The sequence below is a fragment of the Manduca sexta genome, chromosome 17, assembly GCF_014839805.1.
Source record: "Manduca sexta isolate Smith_Timp_Sample1 chromosome 17, JHU_Msex_v1.0, whole genome shotgun sequence".
NCBI lineage: Eukaryota > Metazoa > Arthropoda > Insecta > Lepidoptera > Sphingidae > Manduca > Manduca sexta.
This window is the reverse complement of record NC_051131.1, coordinates 6,908,374-6,932,825: the sequence shown is the minus strand read 5'-3', so window position 1 is coordinate 6,932,825 and position 24,452 is coordinate 6,908,374. Positions and strand designations below refer to the sequence as shown.

General features: G+C 33.4%; 2 protein-coding genes across 2 annotated transcripts; one reads left to right on the top strand and one right to left on the bottom strand.

Annotated features, from left to right (window-relative positions):
• The first annotated feature begins 451 nt into the window (after positions 1-451).
• On the top strand, positions 452-4,979 carry LOC115449070 (serine/threonine-protein kinase PLK4). Its single transcript, XM_030176770.2, has 3 exons — positions 452-724; positions 1,748-1,840; positions 2,706-4,979. Exon 3 carries the CDS (start codon positions 2,924-2,926, stop codon positions 4,814-4,816), a length of 1,893 nt encoding a protein of 630 aa, XP_030032630.2. The 5' UTR covers positions 452-724; positions 1,748-1,840; positions 2,706-2,923; the 3' UTR covers positions 4,817-4,979.
• A 12,845-nt stretch (positions 4,980-17,824) lies between these two features.
• On the bottom strand, positions 17,825-22,757 carry LOC115454348 (transcriptional regulatory protein AlgP). The gene is made up of 5 exons (XM_030183088.2): positions 22,639-22,757; positions 21,800-22,296; positions 20,836-20,963; positions 19,474-19,650; positions 17,825-17,954 (listed from the first exon to the last, which is right to left on the bottom strand). The coding sequence occupies exons 1-5, from the start codon at positions 22,724-22,726 to the stop codon at positions 17,870-17,872; spliced, it is 975 nt and encodes a 324-aa protein (XP_030038948.1). The 5' UTR covers positions 22,727-22,757; the 3' UTR covers positions 17,825-17,869.
• Positions 22,758-24,452: the final 1,695 nt, after the last annotated feature.

The following is a 24,452-nucleotide window of genomic DNA, read 5'->3' as shown; positions in this document are numbered from 1 at the left end:
ATAAAATCACAACGAAATTTCAAAAATAAATATTAATAAGTTTGTTACTATTACACGGATACATAATAGTTATATTTGAATTTATTATCAACAGACCTATTATTGAATATCGATATAAAAATCAAAAGCCGAAGTGAAGTATTGGCATTGACTTCAATATCAAGTTTGGATTTGTCTTTGGTTAGGCCAAAATAAGGCTTGATTTATACATCAGGAATTTGTTCTGAATAATTTCAGATATGGAATTCAAAGCTTGTAATTTGCGTAAAATAGAAAAACGTTGAATAATTTATATTGCGTGAATTTATAACTGCATAAATCGTTATAGTGTGGTTGTTGCACGTTGTATGTAGTACTTATATTGAACGTGACAGATTTTTTCTTCGTGGAAATCTGAGCATATTTCTTACAATTCTCTTTGGTTGAATGATGAGGCTGTATCGACTAGAATCCTTTGCCTTCCCAATAAATAGTAAATATTAAAAAAATCTCCGCTTGTAAGTTTAATGTTGATATTTCAAAGTTATCTCAGTTTTCCAATAAAAGTACTTATTTAAGGGCTTCTTGTAGCTTTATTCAAATGTTATATATGAATTGTTTAAAAAGATTATATTCTGCAAATAAAAATGATATGACATCTTTGGCTTTATACAAATACCTATTACGTGAATGTGAAAGATTACCACCTGACGCTTGTAAACATTATAAATTCGCTGTAAAGCAGGTAGGATACATTTTATTTAATAATCTATAAAATATATACCTACTTATTATCAATATACTTAAAACATCTACTATTTTGTTGACGTATGAGATATAACCATACAAGAGTTAGAAAACATATTTCTATTATTGGATTAGGTATGTGGTGGTGATCTAAACTGTTCCTGTATGACACATACACAGATTAATATAGCATCTTACGATAATCTAAAGAAACGGTATCCTCAGCGAATGTCGATTTTGTGTAGCAATATTTATGTTATCTACTTATTAACTCTTCGTCTATCAGTCTGCAAGATCACTCACACGATTTGTCTCCATATACTGAGATTCCAATCGCATACAGAGTATTTAGCGGAGTGTAGGATCGCCCGTAATCATGTCAACATCCCTGTTTTAACCATTAGTGAATTGAATTGTAGATGGCAAAACTGGTGTATCTAGCATAATATTGTCGTTAGTTATTAATAAATGTCAGTAGAAATTTTATTCAGTTTTTTTTTTTATAAAATATTAAAAACTTCTTAGGACAATATTAACAACAATATAAACATAATATTTAGTTCTATAACTTTTTACAACACAAATAATTTATAATTAACATACTTGTAATCAGTGAGATTTTCATGTTCATTATTTAGATCATTGAGAAATAATTTGGATATCTATTAATGATTATTTTATAGCAATAATTCATAGACTTAATCTGCCAAATGAAGAATTGATAGGACCTATGATACTCAGCCAGCACTTACCTTCCTCAAACCCAGGGCTGCCATCTGTCCAGATTTCCCCAGATTTGTGATATGTTTTTATAGATAAGCTATAAATTTAAATAAATCTTATTTAAAAGTTCATTCATAATAACCCACATGTATAAATGAATAAAAAAATATATAATGAAGTTTTTATTTTTGATGCAAAAAATTAATTTAAGATACAATTTCAATGCAAAATGTCATTTGATGCAGTTTTAGACATATAGTTTTGAATATAATGTAGTTAAATATTTCTTATTTTTCAGAGTTTTAAACAACATAAATTTGAACCAGACACACAAAGAGTAAAAGAAATTATAGCAAAGAGCATTGAGGATGCTAAATGGGTTGTAACGAAGGTAATAACTAAATTTTAATTATGTTTTTAGAGACTTAAGTAGTTTCATAAATTTGAGTTTTAACTTGAGATGCCATAATTATACCTTTATATGGTCTGCATAAAAAATAAGGACAAATATGGTTTAGTCTGATCTCTTACTTTTTTGGCAGATCTTCAACAGATAATTTACCTTATTCATTTTCAATACATAGTTGAAATTCTATACAGGATTATTTTATGTTTACCTAAAATGTTCAAAAAACCTAAAAGACTGAGTGAATTTAAAATAAGTCTGTATATAGGTAGCAGTGAAAAAATACTATTTATATCTTAAAATTAATGTTTGACACTTTTATATTGCAAACATTAATCATAGCAAGATACCATACCGATACCGCACTGACATTGATTTAGTAAGAAAGTTAGGATCCATTTCTTATTCGCGGATCATGACAACAAAGATCCGTAACCACAGATATACTTTGTTAACAATCCAGTCCACATCACTAGTACAAACTAGGTGTTTGTGAGCAGCATCGCCCATGTAAAAACCTTTATCCCTACATATTTGTTGCAATTCATAGCACCACCTATACAAATGCCAGTGCCATCTACTGAAAAAATCATTATAAATTCAAATATTTACTGCTGAAGCAAATTACCAGTATAAAAATATAAAAGCAGTATCTTATCTAGTTAAAAACATGGTCTATCCATATGCCCTATTTCATCCAAATCTGTTGAGTAGTTGTTTCTAACATAACTTCTAACATAGATCTGAATATTTTCACAAATATTAATAATTATATTATTTGTAAGATGAGATTAATATAAATAAGTGCATCTAATAAGTATATAATCAAGTTATTGTTTATTTTTTCCAGTATGTGAAACAATAATGGATATACTGAAGTTATACATTTGTATGGATAAAGTGGAAAGAAAGAATAATTTCATTCATGATATGCGTATTTTGTAGATAATAGAATATGTTTGGTGAAAAAATTGAAGACTATGAAATATTTGAACAATTAGGAAAGGGGGATTTGCACATGTTTATAGAGCAAGATGTCGCAGAACAGGCCAATTTGTTGCTATCAAAATGATAGACAAAGCACTCATGGCAAGTGCAGGCATGATAGGAAGAGTAAGACAAGAAGTCACAATACATTCTCGCCTGAAGCATCCTGCTATATTAGAGTTATACACGTTTTTTGAAGATATGCACTATGTCTATTTAGTTTTAGAACTTGCACATAATGGTGAGTTAGCCAAACATTTTAAACTTGGAACTCGTGGTTTGTCAGAGAAAGCAGCTGCTGATATTTTGAAACAAGTTCTTAGTGGAGTGCTCTATTTGCATACTCATAATATTATTCATAGAGATTTATCTTTAAATAATTTACTGTTAACAAAGGATTTAATTGTAAAAATAGCAGATTTTGGTTTAGCTACACAGTTAAATGGACCAGATGAGAAACATGTAACCATGTGTGGTACGCCTAATTATATATCTCCAGAAGTAGCATCAAGAGAAGTACATGGATTGCCAGCTGATGTTTGGGGGTTAGGGTGTATGTTGTTCACCCTACTAGTTGGAAGTCCTCCATTTCACACACAGCATGTTAAAACTACTCTTAATAAAGTTATTAATGCTGATTATAAAATACCATCAGAGCTGTCATTAGAAGCACAAGATCTATTACAAAGACTCTTATGTAAAGACCCCACCAAAAGAATAACATTAAAAGGTATTATTGAGCACCCTTTTCTTAGTTATAATGTCCAGAAACAGGAATTCTCCAGAGATTCTGGGTTTCTTACTACTATGCACAGTACACAACATAGCAGCAAACTTAAAGCTGAAGAAATTTTAAATGTTGATTATCTTCATGGATGTAAGGACCACAACATTGCTAAAGATTTTAAACCAACATCATTTAATGTTTTAAATGGGATTCAAGAAAATAGTAATGTATATCAAAATCAAGAGGAAAGACATAATCGAAATTTTAATGTTGAACCAGTTTTTACAGAAGTTATACCCAATGTGAATACTAATACCAATATGTATCTCAAAAAATATGATAGTGCATGTAGCAGTAATTCAGATTTATTAGAAAATATTAAGCAACTAGACATAAGAACCGAAGCTCCCCGAAAAAATCCAAGCATTAATAGCCATGATGAAAACAAAACTAAAAGTTGCAATGTTAATACTAATATGTTGAATGTTCCTCCTCTTTGTGCCAATAGACTGCCAACAATTTCACATCGAACGCGAAATGCCATCCTTAAAATCGAACCAAATGCAGTAGTTGTAGAATTTTTGAAAAAAACAGGAAAGAATAGAGAAGAAAAAGTTATGGAAATATGTAAAATATCTAAAGATGGCATGAAAATAATTATTTTTTCTGTGGACAAAAATAATAAGAAGAATATTGATATCAACCGTGATCCTAATCCAGATGAAGTATTTTCCTATCACAATTTACCACAAAAACACTGGAAAAAGTACTTATATGCATCTCGTTTTGTTGATCTAGTCAAAGCCAAAACACCAAAAATTACCCTCTACACTTCATTGGCTAAATGTCAATTAATGGAAAATGGCACAGATTTTGAGTTATTTTTTTATAATGGAGAGAAAGTAACAAGCACCCTTAATGAAGGAATAAAAATAATTGACAAATTTTCAAAAATACATCACAATGGTGCTTCGGTTCCAGACTTAAAATATGTGTTAGAACATTTTGAAGAGTGTTCTAATCGTATAAAACGCATACAAACAGCATTATCGTGTATATCTGATGAATGTTATCCTCTCATTATTGGAAAAAGACCTATTCAAACTGTTAACAATGTACTATCCCCCAAGCATTCTTCAGTCAATGTAGACTACAATACACCAGTTCTTAACATTGGCTCCTTTCATAGAACGATAGCTAGTTCATGTCAAGCACAAAGTGACATAGGTATTTTAAAAAATATGTGACATAAACATATGTTTATCTTATTAGAATTTAACTTATGTACCTTTATATTAAGAGTAGCAAATATTTTGTTTGCCTAATATATTGATACAAGACAAATTCACTTTGAACGCTTTATTATTGTTAGTTTGTAACATGTATAAAATAATAATTTATATAGATCAATATGGTTACTTTACTTCACCATGGTGTCACAATGGGTGTATTTTCAGTAGGTACCTATATTACAGTATGAAAAACCTGGTTATGGTCCTCTTATAAAAGCTAGTATTTGTGCGCAGGATGTGTAAACGTAAGTTAACACCTATCTATTTATGTATTTACCGCAGGGCTAGGCAGTGCAGTACATCAGGACTCCCTAGACCCTGACTAGTGACGTTTTTAAGGACATCACTCCGTAGAAACTAAAAATAGGGAATAACACTCTTTTTTGAAAAATGTCTCAAATTAATTTTAAGGTGATAAAATACTACTAGAAATTTTATAAAAAAAATATTCAATCAGTTAGAGCCAAAATACATTTAAATATTATATTTTAAATTTTCCCGCGTAAATAAACGAAAACGATAGAGGCCACGTTGCTGACGTCATTTCGACAGTAAACGTCAAGTAACAACGCTGTGCATAGAGAAAGAACGAATTAATACAATTAAAATAAGTTACTATCCTTATCATTGGTGTGTTGTTCCTGAATGTAAGAATACTAGTTCGAAAACGCCGAAAAAATTATGGCTTGAAGTGACAACTGATATAACTATAAGGAAAACTTGGTTTAAAACTTGCGAGAAGAGATCCAAATTTATTGTCCGAAAAATTTGTCCATATTGATAAATTAGAAATGGTGAACGCGTATTGACACTTCAAGCAGTTTACTGACTCGATGACGTCATGTCATGGCGACACTCGTTTCGCATATTTGTAAAACGGATAAAAAAAAGTCAACACTTTGAACTGAATTTAAAAATTTACTTTATAATTTTATGAACTGAAACCACTATTTTCCGATTGCTTTTTGATTGAACTATCGTATTTATGTATTTTTGGCTTTTTTCTCACAAACACTAAAATACCCTATTAAGGTCCAAGTCTTTATCGTTCAGCGTTGAATCGTTTTAAAGAATGAATATACCTACGTTTAAACCATTTAGAAAGGAGGCGCCCATGTGCTTATTGCCGTGAATAAAAAATACGTCGCTTTCATTGTTGCTACTACTAAAAAGTGCGACACACACACACACGCACTATACCGTTTTCTGTCCTTTTGAATGTGCACGCATAAAATGATAAATGAATCACTTGTTTTCACGGTTTTTATAAATGTGTACATAACTATTTGCTCTTATACTTTGGCAAAAAAGAGAGATTATACAAGGCGGGTCCTTTATATATTGTCTAATTACCTCCTTATTCATAAAAGTTATTTATCTAAGGATGGACCATTGCTGTGATAACAAGTCTGTTTCTCAGCTTTGTTTATCTGACAGCCAACTAGATTAAAGCTGTATCTCAATATTAGCCAATCGCAATGGCCCTACGTCTACGCACTGCGAAAGCTGCCATGCCGTCAGCACTGAGAAACAGACTTGTTATCACAGCAATGTTCCATCCTAAGATAAATAACGTTTATGAATAAGGGGTAAGGATTTACGCAACTATTATCTTAAAAAATCCACTTGTATAGAGAAACTAAAAGTAAAACTATCACAGATAATAAGCCTTTACATATTAGTGATAGTCGAAAAATTAAAAAATGTACTTATTTTTCTACTTTCCCCACTGGGGATGTCGATCATCAGCTTTTATTATCACCTACGCATTGAGACCATCTTATGTGCGCATACACGCCATATCTGTTGTAAGTTGCTGAGGAGTTGAATATTCCGTAAATTAGATGATGCTGCAGCATCAGTTTAAACTTGCCATGGCTTAGAAATACTACCGAAATAATTGTGCTATTACCTTATACCTATTAATCTGAATCTGCCTAAAGGTAATTCTTAACGGCTTAGTGACTGCAGGTACGTGAAGGATAAGGAAAACTTACGATGGGCGGGGAGGAGGCCAGGAAATTTTCGCGAGTCCTCGGGCCTCAATATTAATTGGCAACCATGAGGTATACCCACTTAACTGTGTGTCTATCCCCACGACAAATGTCCTCCCGTGCACGGGCGTGCATTCGGTGTGGAGACCGCAAAAGAATTGCCACAGGTACAATGGTGGTGGGTACTTGCCTCATTCGCTATCTCATAACAGCTCGGTCAAAACATTCGGCTTCACGGTTTAGCAGCAAACGACGTGGCCCATGGCCGTGATAAACGCCACGGCGCAACGTAGGACTAAAAATAACGACTTAGAAATTTCCAATTTTTTTAAGGGTTTTGACAAATCTAATTTTATATTTAGGTATAGAGATGTAAAGCTGGAACATAAATATTATATTGGCTGGAATTAATATAAGAGTTTTTTTTAACATGACATACCTTTGTTAGCCTGGGCCCTTATTCTGTATGATAGTGTAAACGCGTAACGCGGCCGTGTCATGTTATCTCCGAGAAATGTCCGTGGAATGATATTCTGTATGTCAAATTTCTATAGTCCTAAACATGACGCGTTGTGTTACGTGCTTGTTACGCATTGTTAAAATAACGTGCGGGATAGAGAATAAGGCCCCTGACAGGGTCGGCTTATACAAACACACCGGACTCTTGGATAAGCGCTTAACGCACTCGCAACGCTTTGAAATTAGGTGACAATGCTAAAACAAGCCACTAACAGGTTACGAACCACGGTTCAGCACGGCCACTGGGAGAGGATAAAGACACCAGCTATTAGGGATTAGCGTATTACTGTAATCGTCGGCACGCGAGCCGGAAGTACTAGAAGGGCCGGGGAACGGGGAACACGGCAAGGACGGAACTGCGGTCTTTTAGAGTGTAGGAGTTTCAGGAACTGTTTTTCATGGCGAATAACCGGAGATATTGTCCTCTGGGTCGCTCAGACCAGAACGCGGCTGGCTCCGTTTAGTGCGCTCGAATGGAGTGTACAGGGTATGTCACTCTCAAACAGTCACTCTATTTGTTTTTGGTCTAACCTCAAATTAATTTTGTTGTAAGATACTTTCAGTTAGATGACACTGGAGAATAAGTTTTCAAAACACTAATCATGCCTTTTATCCCTATTTATAAAATAATTATGTACGTAATTAAATTAGATAAGTAAAAACATAAACACAAATGTCAGAGGCTATTTTAATTAATTAAAAAAAATTAAGTGGCAATATCGCCTTGTTTCCGTAATTTGAATTCCGGTTGAAAATTTTCAAATTTCCCATTGCAGTTTGTGTGCGATAAGTTCGATTACGATTTCCTCAATAATGAAAGAACTTTGCTTATTCAAACGGACCACCCCTGCCTTCTTACTAATTCACCCCCGGGCTTTGTTATTTGTTTTGCACGCGATAAGGAACTGATAAAATATTTGGACAAAATGTCTCATGTTATCTTGGTTGTGCGATTGATGGTAAATGACATTTATATTTTTTATAAAAATAATATCGATAGTACTCATTAAAATCGTACATAATATTTACTCAGTCACCGCGATGGCGAAATCTGCTCATTTAAATAGTCTTTTTTAAAATACGTGTGGGAATCTGCATACCTTAAAATTATGCGATATTCATTTTTGATTTTAAACTATGAAAAATCTGTTGGTAGACAAGATTGTCGTTATTACGTCATCTTGGTTTAATATACTTATTTTGGTTTGACTATTGAATAAACAAATTTCAGAGCTGTATCTCTAATGGACTAATTCCTTGCATTTGTATTGTGTTATAAATACATGGCATCATTTATTATTTATTATATTTTAATAAATTATTGTATTATTTTTCAGGACCATTACATTATGTCCCTAAAGCAACTAGTTATAGGTGGAAATCCTGGCAGGACAAAAGGTTTCAAGTTTGAATTAAAGTTCTCGACAAAACTCTTAACAGAGGACAAGAATATACATAAAAAAAACTTGCGGTACACATATACATAAGCACTTTGAGAGCTGTTATAAATTATATATTGGTGCTTTATGTAGAACTACATTTCCCACTTTGAATCTAGGTAAGATGTTTTCCACATGTTGCGCCAAGATTTACAGGTTGAACTGATTCAGATACTTATATATTATATATCTCCTTAAGGTGGTAGCTCAAGGTCCATTTTCATACATTTTGTTTCGGCTTTAATCTGGGTAACTAAACAAGTATTGGCAAGTAAAGAATTTAAATTCACGTCTAGTTAGTGATTAGTTCTCGCAGTTGAAAGAAAAACGTAAAAATAATTAATAATCATGGATATTTCGGCGTTTAAAATTTAATATGACGAAATTTTAAAGGCCGAAATATCCATGATTATTAATTATTTTTAAATTTTTCTTTCAACTGCGAGAACTAATCACTAACTAGACGTGAATTTAAATTCTTTACTTGCCAATACTTGTTTAGTTCTCGCAGTTGAAAGAAAAACGTAAGTGATTAAGTAATTAATAATCATGGATATTTCGGCCTTTAAAATTTAATATGACGAAATTTTAAAGGAAGAAATATAAATGATAATTAATTATTTTTACATTTTTCTTCAACTGCGAGAACTAATCACTAACTAGACGTGAATTTAAATTCTTTACTTGCCAATACTTGTTTAGTTACCCAGATTAAAGCCGAAACAAAATGTATGAAAATGGACCTTGAGCTACCACCTTAAAGCCGAAACAAAATGTATGAAAATGGACCTTGAGCTACCACCTTAAAAGTGCTTAGACTAGATGTTGTACGATCAGCAACAAAAGTCGATGAACAAATACTAATTTACAAAACACCTGAACATTGAAACGGACCACAAATCACTTACCAAAGACGAGTACAGATTAAGGTTATCATTTCAATGTTACAAAAGTCGCTAAACATTTTATAGCTTGACAATGCATTAGTTGAGGAATCTCATTATTGAATCTATACTTCTATACTATTATATAAAGCTGAAAAGTTTGTTTGTTTGTTTGACCGCGCTAATCTCAGGAACTACCGGTTCAGACTGAAAAAATATTTTTGTGTTGGATAACCCTTTGTTCGTGGAGTGCTATAGGCTATATATCATTACGCTATGACCAATAGGAGCGGAGCAGTAATGAAACATGTTGCAAAAACGGGCAAAATTTATTAGTTTTGAGAGCTTCTGTTGCGTGCGCTGCTTAAACGGTTAAAGTTATGCAACAATGATGTATGACGGGATTGTTCCTCTTAAAAAGTTCTACATAAATATATAATAAAACAAAGTCCCCCGCTGCATCTGTCTGCCTGAACGTGTTAAACTCAAAACCTACCCAACGTATTAAGATGAAATTTGGTACGGGGACAGTTTGAGACCCTGGGAAGAACATAGGCTTACGGGAAAATATATAGCGTGACTTTTATGAGGGAAAACTTTAGCCCGAAAAACTTTATATCGCGGGTGGAGCCGCGGGCAAAAGCTCGTACACCATTAAAAAATATGAAAAATAAACTGACGTTTACGTTGAAACCTTCGAGGAGAATCTCCTGTCAGAATAATTTTGAATTTACACATTTGTTTTTAAACCGGCCAGTGCTCTATAAAATAGGATGTTTAAAATGTAATTAACCTATTCCTATTAATGTTATAATATTACTTTCTAATATATTATGATGTTTTGTTCATACTTAAAAATGTATAATTCTGGTTATTAACTTCAATATATACTATTATATAAACCTAAAGGGTTTGTTTCTTTGAATGCGCTAAACTCAGGAACTACTTAACTGATTTTGAAAATATTTCACTAAGCTACATTACTCTTAAGCCCTACACGCTACTTTCTATCCAGGGTAAATATAAAGCACGACTTTTATCTTTGAAAAACTTTTTCACGCGGGCAGAGTAGCGAGCCAAAGCTAGTATGTTATAAAATAACAATTTAATTAACATCCTGGACTGTTGTATTTATTCGACAATGTTTTGATAGTAAAACCGCGGTGCGCTGCGCTTCGCGATATTGGTGTCTTGAAGCTTGATGGGTTCAATTTAACGAATAGAAAAAAAAGCTTGCATATAAAACAAAGAATCTGCTAATTTCAGCCACATTTGTATTTATTACAGATCATAAAAATTGTCGCTAGTAATGTTTAGCAGTTAATGGTTTGACAGCGTTCAGCTACTTTTGTAGTTCAATTATGACAAGTTGTTTTGTTTTTAAATTAATCAGCAACTTATGGTAAATGATAATGATTAGGAAATATTGGAAACAAATTATGTTCAACGACTTCTGTTGCTGACTGTACCCTTAAATATATCACACTGACGGCATACGATATATCACACTGATATATCAAATGCATAATGAATTCGCTGTAAATTCGCGGCGGGCGTGCAACGAACAAGCCGTGGGTGCGTAGCGTTCACGCAGCGGGCTCACAGTTGGCTACGCATTTTGGACAGTTAGTAATAGAGTGAATTCAGATGAGGAAACATTTCTATTAGCTTTGTTAATTGGAAAAAGTAACTAAAAAAAGGGATATTGCCGTGGTTACATGCCACCGTATTAAAAAAGTACAGGCGACAGCACAACAGCAGCCTGAGTGCTTACTAATATAATTTTATTTAATTTTTTTATAATGTGTGTATAATATATGTGTGCTAAGCGAATTTGGCACACGGACAAAGTTGCAATAATATAAGATAGGCTGGGTGCTTTTTATCCCCTGGATAGTATTTTAATTGTGAATCTGAATATAAAATAGACAGTGCTATGCATCGATACTGTTATTTAGGCATTTTTCTAGCGGGAAGGGCTTTTAACGTGCGTGACACTACGAGAAAATCTTCTCTAAAGATCTCGGCTTTCACTTTTCTGTCCGTTCATGTCTCTCATATCGAATTATGTTACAGAACATTATACACCGGATATTCATTTCATGAAAACATGGATTTAATGGCCGAAAGAAGCACATATCTCACCGGTAATGCTATATACATATCTTACTTAAAGTTGTGAAAATGTTTACTAAACCTTTTTAAAATTTAGGATGTTAATTTTGACAAATCACACTAATGATGAGGCTAAGGTATAATCGTTTTTGAACGTATTCGATTATCGATTACCATTTTTATAAAACTTGATATCGATAGTTGCATAATTATTTGGTATGTTCAGATGATATAAATATTTTTTTTATTGAATTATCTATTTATTATTGGTAAGCCATTTCCATTTATGTTTTTTTTAAACCCTACACCACTTGCAGTTATCATTGTGTTAACTATTTAAATCGTGAAAACATTAGATATATTAATTATAGATTTTTTTACCAATAAATGTGATAAATTACAAACAACTCGAATATTTGCAAAAAATAATATAATTAAATCTAAATGCAAATTTTTATATTATCGATTTATTTTATTTCAATGGGGATTTGCGATAGTCCGTGATTGTTCATTATGATAATGAGTGGCACTTCAAAATAAAATATGATATTACCTGTAGTAAATTTTACCGAAAAAAAATACGAAACTTCATGTGAAGGAGCTGTCAAAATTATCATCCTATATTTGATAACGTATAGTTACTAATTAGAATTGGGTAGGACATGACATGAAAACGAGTTTGTAAGAGTAGCCTCATTTTAACATTGAGCCGGTACAATGTCCTACTTCAAATTAGGCGAGGCGTACTGAGGCGAGGCGCTTTAATGTGCGCCTTACAGTATTTTGTAATGATAACACTCAAAATACTTTCCTCTGACTCGCGACTCGAAACGCAGTACCATAATGTTCATTGTAAAATAACGTCCTATTGTAATTGTCTACCTCTCTGTCCTCGTCCTATAGTTAACCACGGAGAATGAGTAACGCGACTGCCGCGACATAAAGTTTAAAGTAGTACAATATATAATTTTGAGCCACTCTTCCTTTTTGACGTTATGTACGGGACAAATGTACCGCTTCTTATATGTCCTACTCAACAAGTTACTTTTCCTTGCTCGAACAGTAATATTCATTAATGTTTTATTTTTCAGATATTACTAAAGTATTTTCGGACCATATCTACTGCCTTACAAGTAGGTCCCGAAGACACGCGGTATACAATACTCTAATTGGTTTATTCCAAAAAAATATAAAACATTTACGAAAGCGAAGGGAAGACGATTTTCACCAGAGGAAAAAAAATTGTCATTGTCTTTATTCAAAAAAACGTCCTAAATATTACAAACTTTTATGCAAGTATTTTACTCTACCATCATCAAGAACTGTAAAAAGCCAAATTAATATAATCGCAGGAATAAATCCTATAATTTTCCACTGTTGGAAATAAAGGAAAAAGATTGTTTTTGCTTTGGTCTTTTTGTCTGTGTCATATGATCCATACAAAGATACAAGAGTTTGCTTCACATTAAAAATGCTCTTTTTCTAACTACGCTTTGGTTTTTATAATAAAAGGCATAAAAAAAAATTTTTAATCAGCCAATAGCATATTATTTCACAAATGGACTTAATAAGATAGAGCTAAAAATATTAATACGAACTGTCTTGGAAGATGCCATTGATGCTGGGCTTAACGTAATCAACACAACATGCGACCAGGCACCCGTTAATGTCGGTCCCATAACAGAGTTGGTTAAAGAAAGATGTAACTAAAGCTGTATATTTACGGAAAGGAAAATACTGGTAACATGACATAATACGCGTTAAAGGACAAATAACAACCCCGTTTATGAGCTGTTGCGGCTGAACATTTAACGGCAAGAGCAGAATTCCAGCAGAATGTCGTCAGTTAGTAGATTTCACACTTTTACTTAACAATTAATTTAATTCATTGAACGGGTGTAGCGATTTTTATTTATTGTAAACTAGCTTTTGCCCGCGGCTCCGCCCGCGTGATATAGTTTTTCGTTTAAATCTCTCAAAAGTTATAAAGTTCCCCCCTTTTTGCTACAGTTTTCATTACTGCTCCGCTCCTTTTGATCATAGCGTGATGATATATAACCTATAGTCACAACGTAGTAGTAGTGATACACAACCTTGAAAATTCCTCTAGAGAATTTCCCAGGTTTGTAGGTTTCCTCACGATGTTTTCCTTCACCGTTGAAGCAAGCGATAATTCACAAAGAATATACACATAATTTTTTAGAGAAGTCAGAGGTGTGTGCCTTTGGATTTGAACCTGCGGACATTCGTCTTGGCAGTCCGTTCCACAATCAACTAGGCCAACGCCGCTTTTTTTTGTTCACGTATTGTTTATTATTATTTATACAGATATTTTTTTATATTTCACGTTCATATTTAAATGGTAAAAGGTGCTGCCCTTGCTGTCCCATCTTAAAAATAGAATATGTATCTACAAAAATGATTAGCAGTCTCATAAGATTGATTTCTTGTGACTACAGTGTTTACGGTCCCTTACTAAAAGATTCTTTAAAATTACCATAAGGGCAAACGACTTTGATTTGAGTTTAACCCTACAATGTTTCTTAAAATAGATAAATTATCAAGTCCAAGTGTGATTCTTTTTACTGATGTATCCTTCATGGACAACAGCTTCAGCGTAAAATTAACATTTCAAAATGTTAACGTGCCTTAAACAAAAATACCATTTCTTAATTTTTCTACTCTGGAGTACGATTATGTATTTTTCATATTTTTTGAATACTTAATTTCAAAGACAACAAAAAAATAAAAAACCGAGAAATTCTTGATGACGTCACACATACAGTTGAATAAAGTTGTTCCTTGGTCCACCTTTCTTTTTATTAAAAAAACTAAGACATCGTCATTTATCAATGTCAAAAGATAATATTATGCCGGCGCCACAGATAACAAAAATATTTGAACTCATGTGTGGCACGGGAATTTTCGTATTTGTGCAAAGTTTGTTTAAATGTTTACGTATTATCTTGTCATTCGGTATCGGTTTTACGACCACACATCTAGCGTTCAAAGTTATCGAGTTGCTTGAATGAGAACTGATTATATATGGAAACCTAAAAGTAAAAGCCATAAAAAAATTTAATTTGGTCAGTGTCTGTAATAGAATACAAATACGCAAATACCCGTGCCAAACATGAGTTCAAACAAGTGTTCTAATATTTGTCTGTGTGTGGCACCGGCAAAGACGTTTTACAAATAGACGCGTCATAGACTAACAAAATTGCACATAAAACGGCGCACTTTTCACTATAGCATCATGACTGTACATATAATTACAAATTGGCTCGATGAAGGAATACATACTTATCTGCTTTTAGTTATACAGGTGTCAAATTAACGAAGGACCAGCTATACCAGGTTGATAGAGGATTAATTTATATATATATATATATATATATATATATATATATATATATATCCCTTCTGTGTCGCCTAATAATATTGCATCGTTCAGAAAATATTCAATCGTTCCTGCGTCGACCTGCTTGCTTTAGTTGATGTTTTGTTAATGTTACAACCGGTACCTACATTTCTGCAGCAATTCGCATTACTTCCTTTATATTTTATGTAATAATTATCATTTTGTATACGACTTATTTATGATTTCGTTATTTGATCATAATGCTCATTTTGTGTTTATTGTATGTTGTAATTTAACCACCACGTAACCCATAATTAATAGTTAAGTGATGGCAATTTAAAGATAATATCATGTACACAAGTGCGAAATTATTTTGCTTTTATCGCGTAAATTGTTCGAATCTCTCCTTTTTTTAGTACATACTCTATTTAGATCATATACCCACTGTTATGGTATATATCTAATATGTATTGGCAATTTGTATCGCATTCGCATTTCGCTGTTAATTACTACCCGGTTTCATAGACCTGTTTTAAATCAGTTCTTATTATAATTATTTAATCTTTCTTGTTAAATTAATAAATTAACAAGAAAGATTAAATAATTATAAATTGTTAAATTAATCTGTTTGATATCTACATAAAATATTTTTTATATTATTATCATAAGTAAAACAACCTTCGCATGACGAAGAAAGTATATTTTAATGAATGCTAATCTTTATAGTTCCTTTTTCTATGGATAAGTATAATGATCATTGTAAACTTGATGTTAATTTCTTTTCCAGTGAACATTTTTAATTTTTAAAAGTAGCGTGACTTATTTGTGAAATAATTTTGTTTGGCTTAGAATAAGTTTGTTCTTGTTAATATTAGTTTCACTTGTTTGTGTAGAAAGATAATGCTAGAATCCGAATTTCCTTTTTGATGAAGACAAAGATAAATAATATGGCTAGCTAGTATGTTTCAGAGTTAATTGCTGTTCTAGATTTGTAAATTTTTATGTATTTCTATATTGAATCGTATATTATTAGGCAATTTTTATAAAAAATAATAAATTCTCTTTTATTTGAACATTGATACTTGATATTTATTTGATGATACATTAAAATGATTATCGAAATACAAAAGAATTCATATATTTTTATAAAGTTAAATCAATTGTTATAAAAATATAGTTTGACAATTGAGAATGTTTTAGCATATTATAAATATCAATGTTAATTATCATTCGTCACAGTATGTATTTTTAGACATAAAATAATTTTAAGTATATTTTATTATTTAGTATTTCGGAATTTTACAGTGTATTACAGTTTATTTTAAAGTAGTATCGTTTACTTTTCCATTGAATATAATTAATAACTAAGATCAAATTATCAGCGCTTACATAGCTTAATAGAGGTGTAATACTTTGTAAATCTAATATTGAATGTGAATATCATTAGTACTTACTATAAGCATTTTGTACACAAAATGTTATAGCAAAAATAAAATAAAAATAATATTTTCAATATGATGTTTGTCTGATTAACGATCTTATTCTTAGATCTTATTACTATCGAATTATTATGTATTGATAATGATAGAAGTACGCTGTAAATAAGATGTCAGAAATATTATACTACGACGGCATAGCAAATACAGATCTGCTTCTAAGTATTTTAATACTTGGATTGCCGTCTTCTGCACTTTTAAAACCGTTTGCAAAATAATAAAACACAATAAACCTGAATCGTGAAACGCAACGAAAATCGTGAACGCCCTCTACCTCACAAGTATGAAGCAGCCGTAATGTCGATTGGCACAAAAACCCAACGAGTAGGCTCTCTATTTCCATATATATTATAATTCTCTTTGGGAGTGTACATCGAATTTTGCCTAACGAATGTATTTGAATGATTTACCGCTCGGTCGAAAGAGCGTCTGCTGGTCATTTGCATAAAGTATCTGATGGTCGGCATATGGTGGATGGTGTCCACGTGGTGGTTGTGGTTGCGAACGTAACACAGAGCACTAAAAGCGCGTCTTAGAAATTTATTTTGCAAAATCTGCAGACGCTGAAGTCGAGCAGGCGGTATATGGCCTAAAGCGGGCGAAGCGTACCTGTCATTATGATCCTAATCTTGTTGCGGGTGAACATTTTACTATTTTTATTTATGAGTCATTGCAATTGACATAACGCGACTGCGGATCGCGTGCGTGCCCCGTTTACGGGTCTGGGACGAACAGGGACGAAGCTCCTTCCATGCAATATTTTTTCCGCGATTCGACAAGTCTCGTATGTTGTGAACGAACGGTGTGAGCACATTTAGTGTGTATAGCTTGAAAAGCAAGCAGTTGTGCCGCGATGTCGAATGCTTTTTCAACATCGAAAAAAAAAGAGCACTGTTAAAGATGTTGTGTAGGTACCTTAACTTATTATAGACATGCTCGGCGATGCAGAGTATCTGATGCACGCAACTGTGCCTTTACGAAAACCAAATGTATCGGAGGTAGCAGATTGTGAAAATGAGCTCTATTACTTTGAAACGATAGGGACGATTCGTTCAAGGTTTCCCTACCGTACTAGGTAAACTAATCGGCCTAGAGGCCGGATCGGATGTGGGTATTACAAGAGATATTGAGGTAGGTTAATATAAAAAAGTAAAGTTTAGTTTTGTAGATTTTTATTCTTACAAATATAAAGTAGAATGTTTATATGATGCCGATCTTGTTGGCAACATCTAGCGCATCATAGTCTCTGGCGAGTCGTACATACGCCTTCTTCTTGCCGTCGGGCCTGTAGAAAAAAAGGAATTCTTTAAATTATCGGTGCGATTAAAAAGTAGGTGTGTAAAAGTTTATAAAATCATCAGAGTTGTGTAATTTTTATTTCATTCTCTTTCAATGAGATTCCCACAAAGATTTCATCATTTAAAAAATATATATTATAGCCATTTAATACAATGTCAACATAACTAACAGGCCTGAGATTACTAAGATGTGAAAGATATAGAATTAATGAATCCCTCTTAGCCGAACTTCGGCTATGGCAGCCAATCTCAACGGAGCTTGGCTAGGTACCCAGGAGATATAGTGTGTGCGCAATACACAGGTGCACTCTCTATTCCTTCACTCTCATAATCCGGTGACAATAGCGAGATCAAATGCAGGACCAACGGCTTTATGGACCGAGGGCGCGGGTACACATCGCCAACTTCCTAACTCCGAGCTGCGACTGAGTAACTTTTAAGATGGAAAAACCCTATCAGTTACTTTGGCGCGACTCGGGATTCCAACCCAGGGCCTCAGCGCAGTAGTCGTACTCACACCGTGTACAATTAAAACTGCATCACCGAGGCACACTATGAAAGATAAGATGATATTATGGAACAAATATTTATAGATTTTCCAAATTTTTTTAACTGCAAGAATCTAAGCCACAAACCTAAGTGTGAGTATTCCACAGAGGTGAACATTTTAATTTATTATTGAACTAGCTTCCGCTCGCAGCTTCGCCCGCGTGGATTTCGGACTTCAAAAATGGAGCCGGTTGCGAACGTTCGAGAATGTTCGTTTTACGAAGCTACTCGCTAGGTGATTCGCTAGCCTCTAGGTGCCAAGCAAGCCGCCCGCCTGTGCGTTCGCGACCTTATATATATACAAAAATAATCCTTATAGCATGATTCAGTATTCACGCATGATGGCTTATTATTAGCGTATTTCATGTATAACTTTGGTGTTTCTATACCGATTTCTATGATTCTTTTTTATGGAATATTATATGGAATAGACAAATATAATGAGACAGCTTCGAATTGCTAAGCTATCGGGAGTTACACGTGTTATTGTGAGTCAACCATAAAAGATAGACATATGCTGTCGTGGGATATTTTTTACATAATTTTAAGGAGAACATTTCCGTCATACATGATTTCTGTGTAGCTTTAACCATTAAGGTTGCACACGCGACGGAAGCTTAAAAATGGAGTAACTTCTCCCGTTTTCCCAACATTTCCCTTCACTGCTCTGCTCCTATTAATTGTAGCGTGATGAAAAGTATACTATAACCAGCACAGGAGTATGACAAATAATTGTACCAAGTTTCGTTAAAATCCGTCGAGTAGTTTTTGTTTCTATAACGGTTATACAGACAGACAGACAGACAGACAAAAATTTTACTAATTGCATTTTTGGCATCAGTATCGATCCCTAATCACCCCCTGATAGTTATTTTGGAAATATATTTAATGTACAGAATTGACCTCTCTAAAGATTTATTATAAGTATAGATTATCTTATTTAATATGAAAACAAACCTGATAAGAGTGTTAACTTTTGCAACATTAATGTCGTAAAGTTTCTTCACGGCGGCTTTGATGTGGTGTTTGTTAGAACTTGTGTGCACAATGAATACCAAGGTATTGTTGTCCTCAATTTTCTTCATTGCTGCTTCAGAAGTGAGGGGGTACTTAATGATGTTGTAGGCATCCATGCTAAAAAGAGTGCAAATATGCATGAGACTACGATTTTATTGAAATTTAAATTTTGGAATCTATTGTAGGTGTTATATTATAAGAGGGAAAGTTATATTATTTATTTTATACTATAATAAAGTAAAATGAAACTTATGTGCGGTTTTAGCATTAGCAAAACCTAATTCTATAGTTCGAACCATAACGTGACGTCAGAATACACGGCGCACGTAGTTTAGGAGTAAATAGGTTAAGGCAGTTTTTCTTGTATGCAAAAGCAACATATAAATAATAATATCTCGTCATTTTTGTTTTGCAACTGTTATCGACACAATCTTGTTACTCTTGTTATCTCCAATATATGCAATACACAGGGTATACAGAGACGGAACCAAGGCACCCACTTTTCGCCATGTGTGTTCTGTTCCATGACACATCATGGAACAATAATTTTTATAATGTGTCATAATATCAAATAAGGGAGCGTGCCTATCGCCACATCCGGCATAAATTCCAGACTTCAGGCTGACAGTGAGCAGAAAAACCCAAATATCACTTTGCTCAAACTGGGACTAGAACCCACTATCTCACAGCGCTTCCGCGCATAAAGTACAAATACACCACCGAGGTAGTCCAATCTCAATATACCTAAAGATAGTTTTATTTACATATTCAGTATGGAAATTGAATGGTGTATATATTTTTGTAAAATTAAGACTTCTATTTTTTTATTCACAGTAACATTTAATTTTCTAATGGACTAACAAGTGTCTTAGGGTGTTCAATGTTTATGCAAAAAATACATCCATATTTCTTTAATAGTTTTTAATTGTAAATTTGCCATATTTCCTATGCTATACTGTATTATATCCTTTGCTTCCTATTGCACAATGCATTGTCATCCACAAAAGTAAATCATATCTGTATTCAGTTTGAACATATACTAAAGTAACATATATTAGTGCCAGCATATGACGATCTCATGATATCACATCAAATGGTCAAAATGACATACTGTTAAAACTGCCTAATTATAACTGTCACTTTTCTACTCTACAAAATAATTAATTTTTATTTCAATAATCCAGATCCAACCTTTCCTCTTTATCTCCATTGCTCTATAATAGACCACACCTTATTCAATATTTCTTGACGTTGCATTCCTTATCTTAAATTTACTAAATATTATTTTATTGGTCAACTCACCGATTACGCTTAGGAAGAGATTTCCTTGGGTATTTTGGATGCCGAGGAGGTTCAAAGGTTTTTGGCCTGCGGAAGTGTACCGAAGTACGGATCTTGCGCACCCTCTTGCCATGTTCACCCTTTACAACCTGAAAAAACAAAAAAAAATGGTAATTCCATGACATGTGGAACAATTGTTAACCCATTTAAACAGTGTATATTTCAATTAACCACTACTTTATCATAGAATTCTTGTACATTGTCTATGACATATTAATTAAGAGTCTAATGCAAATTCTTGTAACATTGAGGCAAACACAATAGTTGTGGCAAAGTGATACTGTAATGATATTCATATCTTAGCATAAGGATTGAATTTAGATGACCTAAAAATATTCTACGGAATGTATAAACTAAATGGAAGCTTGTTACAGTTTAGAAACATGCAAATTAATAACTAAGACTACAACAATTGCCTTTTTTGTAACAATGGGGGAATTGAGAGATCCTTACTAGCACAATATTCCTGGAATAGATGCTCAAGAAGTCTCGTGACACATAAGTGGTTGGTTATGAAGACTAGGTCAAATTATTTGTGAACCAAGCTTTATATTGTGTTACTTCTATCCTATGTTGGAATCTGATATGAATCGATGGAATGGAACAAAGATAATTGTACATAATCTTTTTTTTTACAATACCAGCGTTTTTCAACAATTATGATAACTTACAGTTTACGCTATACTTCCTTCCAAAAACAGGTTTTAAAATTTTTGTTTGTTACTGATTAGAGCAATCAATAAAAAAAAATGACTGTCTAGATTTACCTTTGCAAAAAAATAATAACATTGAATCTTGATCATATTATATATCACCGATAATTGTTTATGCTGAAAAATACATACCTTTGGACCTTAATTAGAGGAGATGTTTACATGCACCATGCTATCTATCATGAGTAAGACAATAATCTGACAACACTAACCTTCCTTTGTGCTTTTAGAGCTTTTGCAACAGGCTTCACAACCTGTTTCTTTTGCCCCTTGATACCGGTCTTCTTAGGCTTAGGGGCAATTTTTAGTTTGGCAGCAGCAGGTTTAGGCTTGGATGGCTTAGCAGCTGCTGCAGCTTTCTTGGCCGAAGGCTTCGCACTTGACTTAGCCTTAAGGGCAGCAGCTTTAGCTGAGCCTGGTTTTGCTGTAGGCACAGCCGAGGCAGCCTTCTTTTCTGCAGGTTTGGCCGCGGGGGCGGAAGCCGCCTTCGCAGCAGGTGCCGCTGCTGGCTTAGCAGCTGCAGGCGCAGAGGCAGGCTTGGGCGCCGGAGCAGCTTTAGGGGCCGCTGCTTTAGGTGCTGGAGCTGGTGTTTTGGCAGTCGCGGGTTTTGGGGCAGCAGCAGCAGCAGAGGTAGATGCGGCCTTTGGTGCAGCAGCCGGAGTTTTCGCAGTTGCCGGTTTTTTTTCGGCAGGCTTAGATCCGGAGGACCCTATATTGACAAGTTATAGAATTATAACCTCTAATTTTAAAAGGCCACCATATATTAAATGAAAATAAATACCTACATTTATTCGTTTCATTATGAACACGTGCAAAACTCTTATCGAAAGAAAACGTAATGTAATAAATATAAAATATGGTTCACAGTCACAACATTATAACCGCGTGGCCTACCAAATGTCACTCCAGACACCAGGCGACAAATTTTCACAAAATTATAAACACACAAGATATATCACTCATTCTCTAATTTAATACAGTTGTGATAAATCTATAGTTAGACTAAAATGTATTATTTATGCTGTTTAATTTGTAAAATAATAAAACATACCGGATTTCTCAGGTTGCTTCTTGGGAGGCATCGTGACAAAAAGATGGAGGATTAGAGATGGTGATGCGAGTGAATATTGTTGCCACATATATCGATCACCCCTAGCAATCGATTAATCTTTATAAAAAAAAATTCAATTCATCATAAAATAAAACCAAAAAATGTACGAAATGATTTTTACTTTACTTTTGCCGTAATAAATATCAATTACTATTTGATGCAACTTACCGGAAAACAACCGTAAAATATCAATTTATCGGGCACTTTTCGAATATTCCTGAGTCAAAATTATAAAAAAAAGATATTGTTAGATTACAGCATAGAGTGATTACAGATTTACAAAAATGAAAAAAATATATATAATTAAGTCCCTATTTTAAACGCTGAACATGAAATTTTATAGTTAGGGTTAACCTTAGGATGACCCAGAATCTGTTGCGGTAAACAAATACAACAGTAAATATAAATAATACGATACGTATAAGTTTTGTATTCAAATTAGGTAAAATTGCTACCTTGCTAAGTATGTATTGGTGCTACGCTAAGAAAAAACAAACAATAAATAGGGACTTTCGAAACGAGGCAGTCGGGGCAACTAAAGCTCTTTGCTCCTCATTTTTAAAAATACAACCTGTATTAAGTTAAATTTGCAAATTTTTGTTAGATACCTACGCGTACATTTTTAAATTGTAATATATAACAATAGTATGTTGTGATGCCTTTTGCATAAAATATATCATATTGTGACATGTGTATAATTTTATTATTTCGAAGATGTATAATAGGGATGCACAATTTTAATTGATGTTGATATATTTTTTTATTTTGATTTTTTTAATTCGTTCCACAGGAAACCGCCTAAGGCCAAAGACCATGATGCCAAGTCATAAGTATTTTTTTTATTTTTGAATAGGTGTAGTCGAGTTTTAAGGTTAGAGTATAGATTAAGGAAGAGAAAAATTGGCACATTTACCTTTAAATATATAACAATAAAATACTTACTTATTACAAATATGTATGTTAAATTTTGGAGTTACCTCATACTGCAATTTTATCTACTACACAGTTGTTTTTTATATCAGTATTTAGAGTCCTTTCTACCGTGCGATGTAATGACACGTGATCTGCGTACGCAGTAGTCGATAAGTGATTATCACGTTTTATTTATCACTAACTTTTGTTCGCGACTCCGCTTACATAAGAGAGTTTCTCGGGATGGAAGTCCTGCTATATATTTTTCCGAGATAGAAAGTAGTATGTGTCCTCGCCGGGGTTATCCATACAGAATTTCATCAATATCCTTTGGGTTGTTTTATAATTTTATCGCGTTCATACAGGCAGACAGATACGACGGGGGACTTTTGTTTATAATACATATTTTTTTAAACTTTTTAAGACGAACAGATCCGTCATACATGTTTGGTGCGTAACTTTAACCGTTTACGCAACGCACGCATCGAAAGTTCTCAAAAAGAATCAATTTTCCCCGTTTTTGCACCATTTACTACTGATGCTCCGCTCCTATTGGTCATGGCGCGGCATGGTATTATATAGCCTATATGACATCACTCTTTCTCGATGAAGGGGCTATCCAGCAAAAGATTTTTCAATTCGAACCAGTACTTCCTGACATTAGCGCCTTCAATAATACAAACAAACTTTTCAGCTTTGTATATAATAGTATAGATAGACTATAAATAATATCACAACGTGGTCTGACGTGTCCAAATGAAACATGATTTTGTAGAAATCGTTAATAAATTGATCATTAGTAATTATTACTAATTACATACCTTAGTCGTAGATAGCCTGTA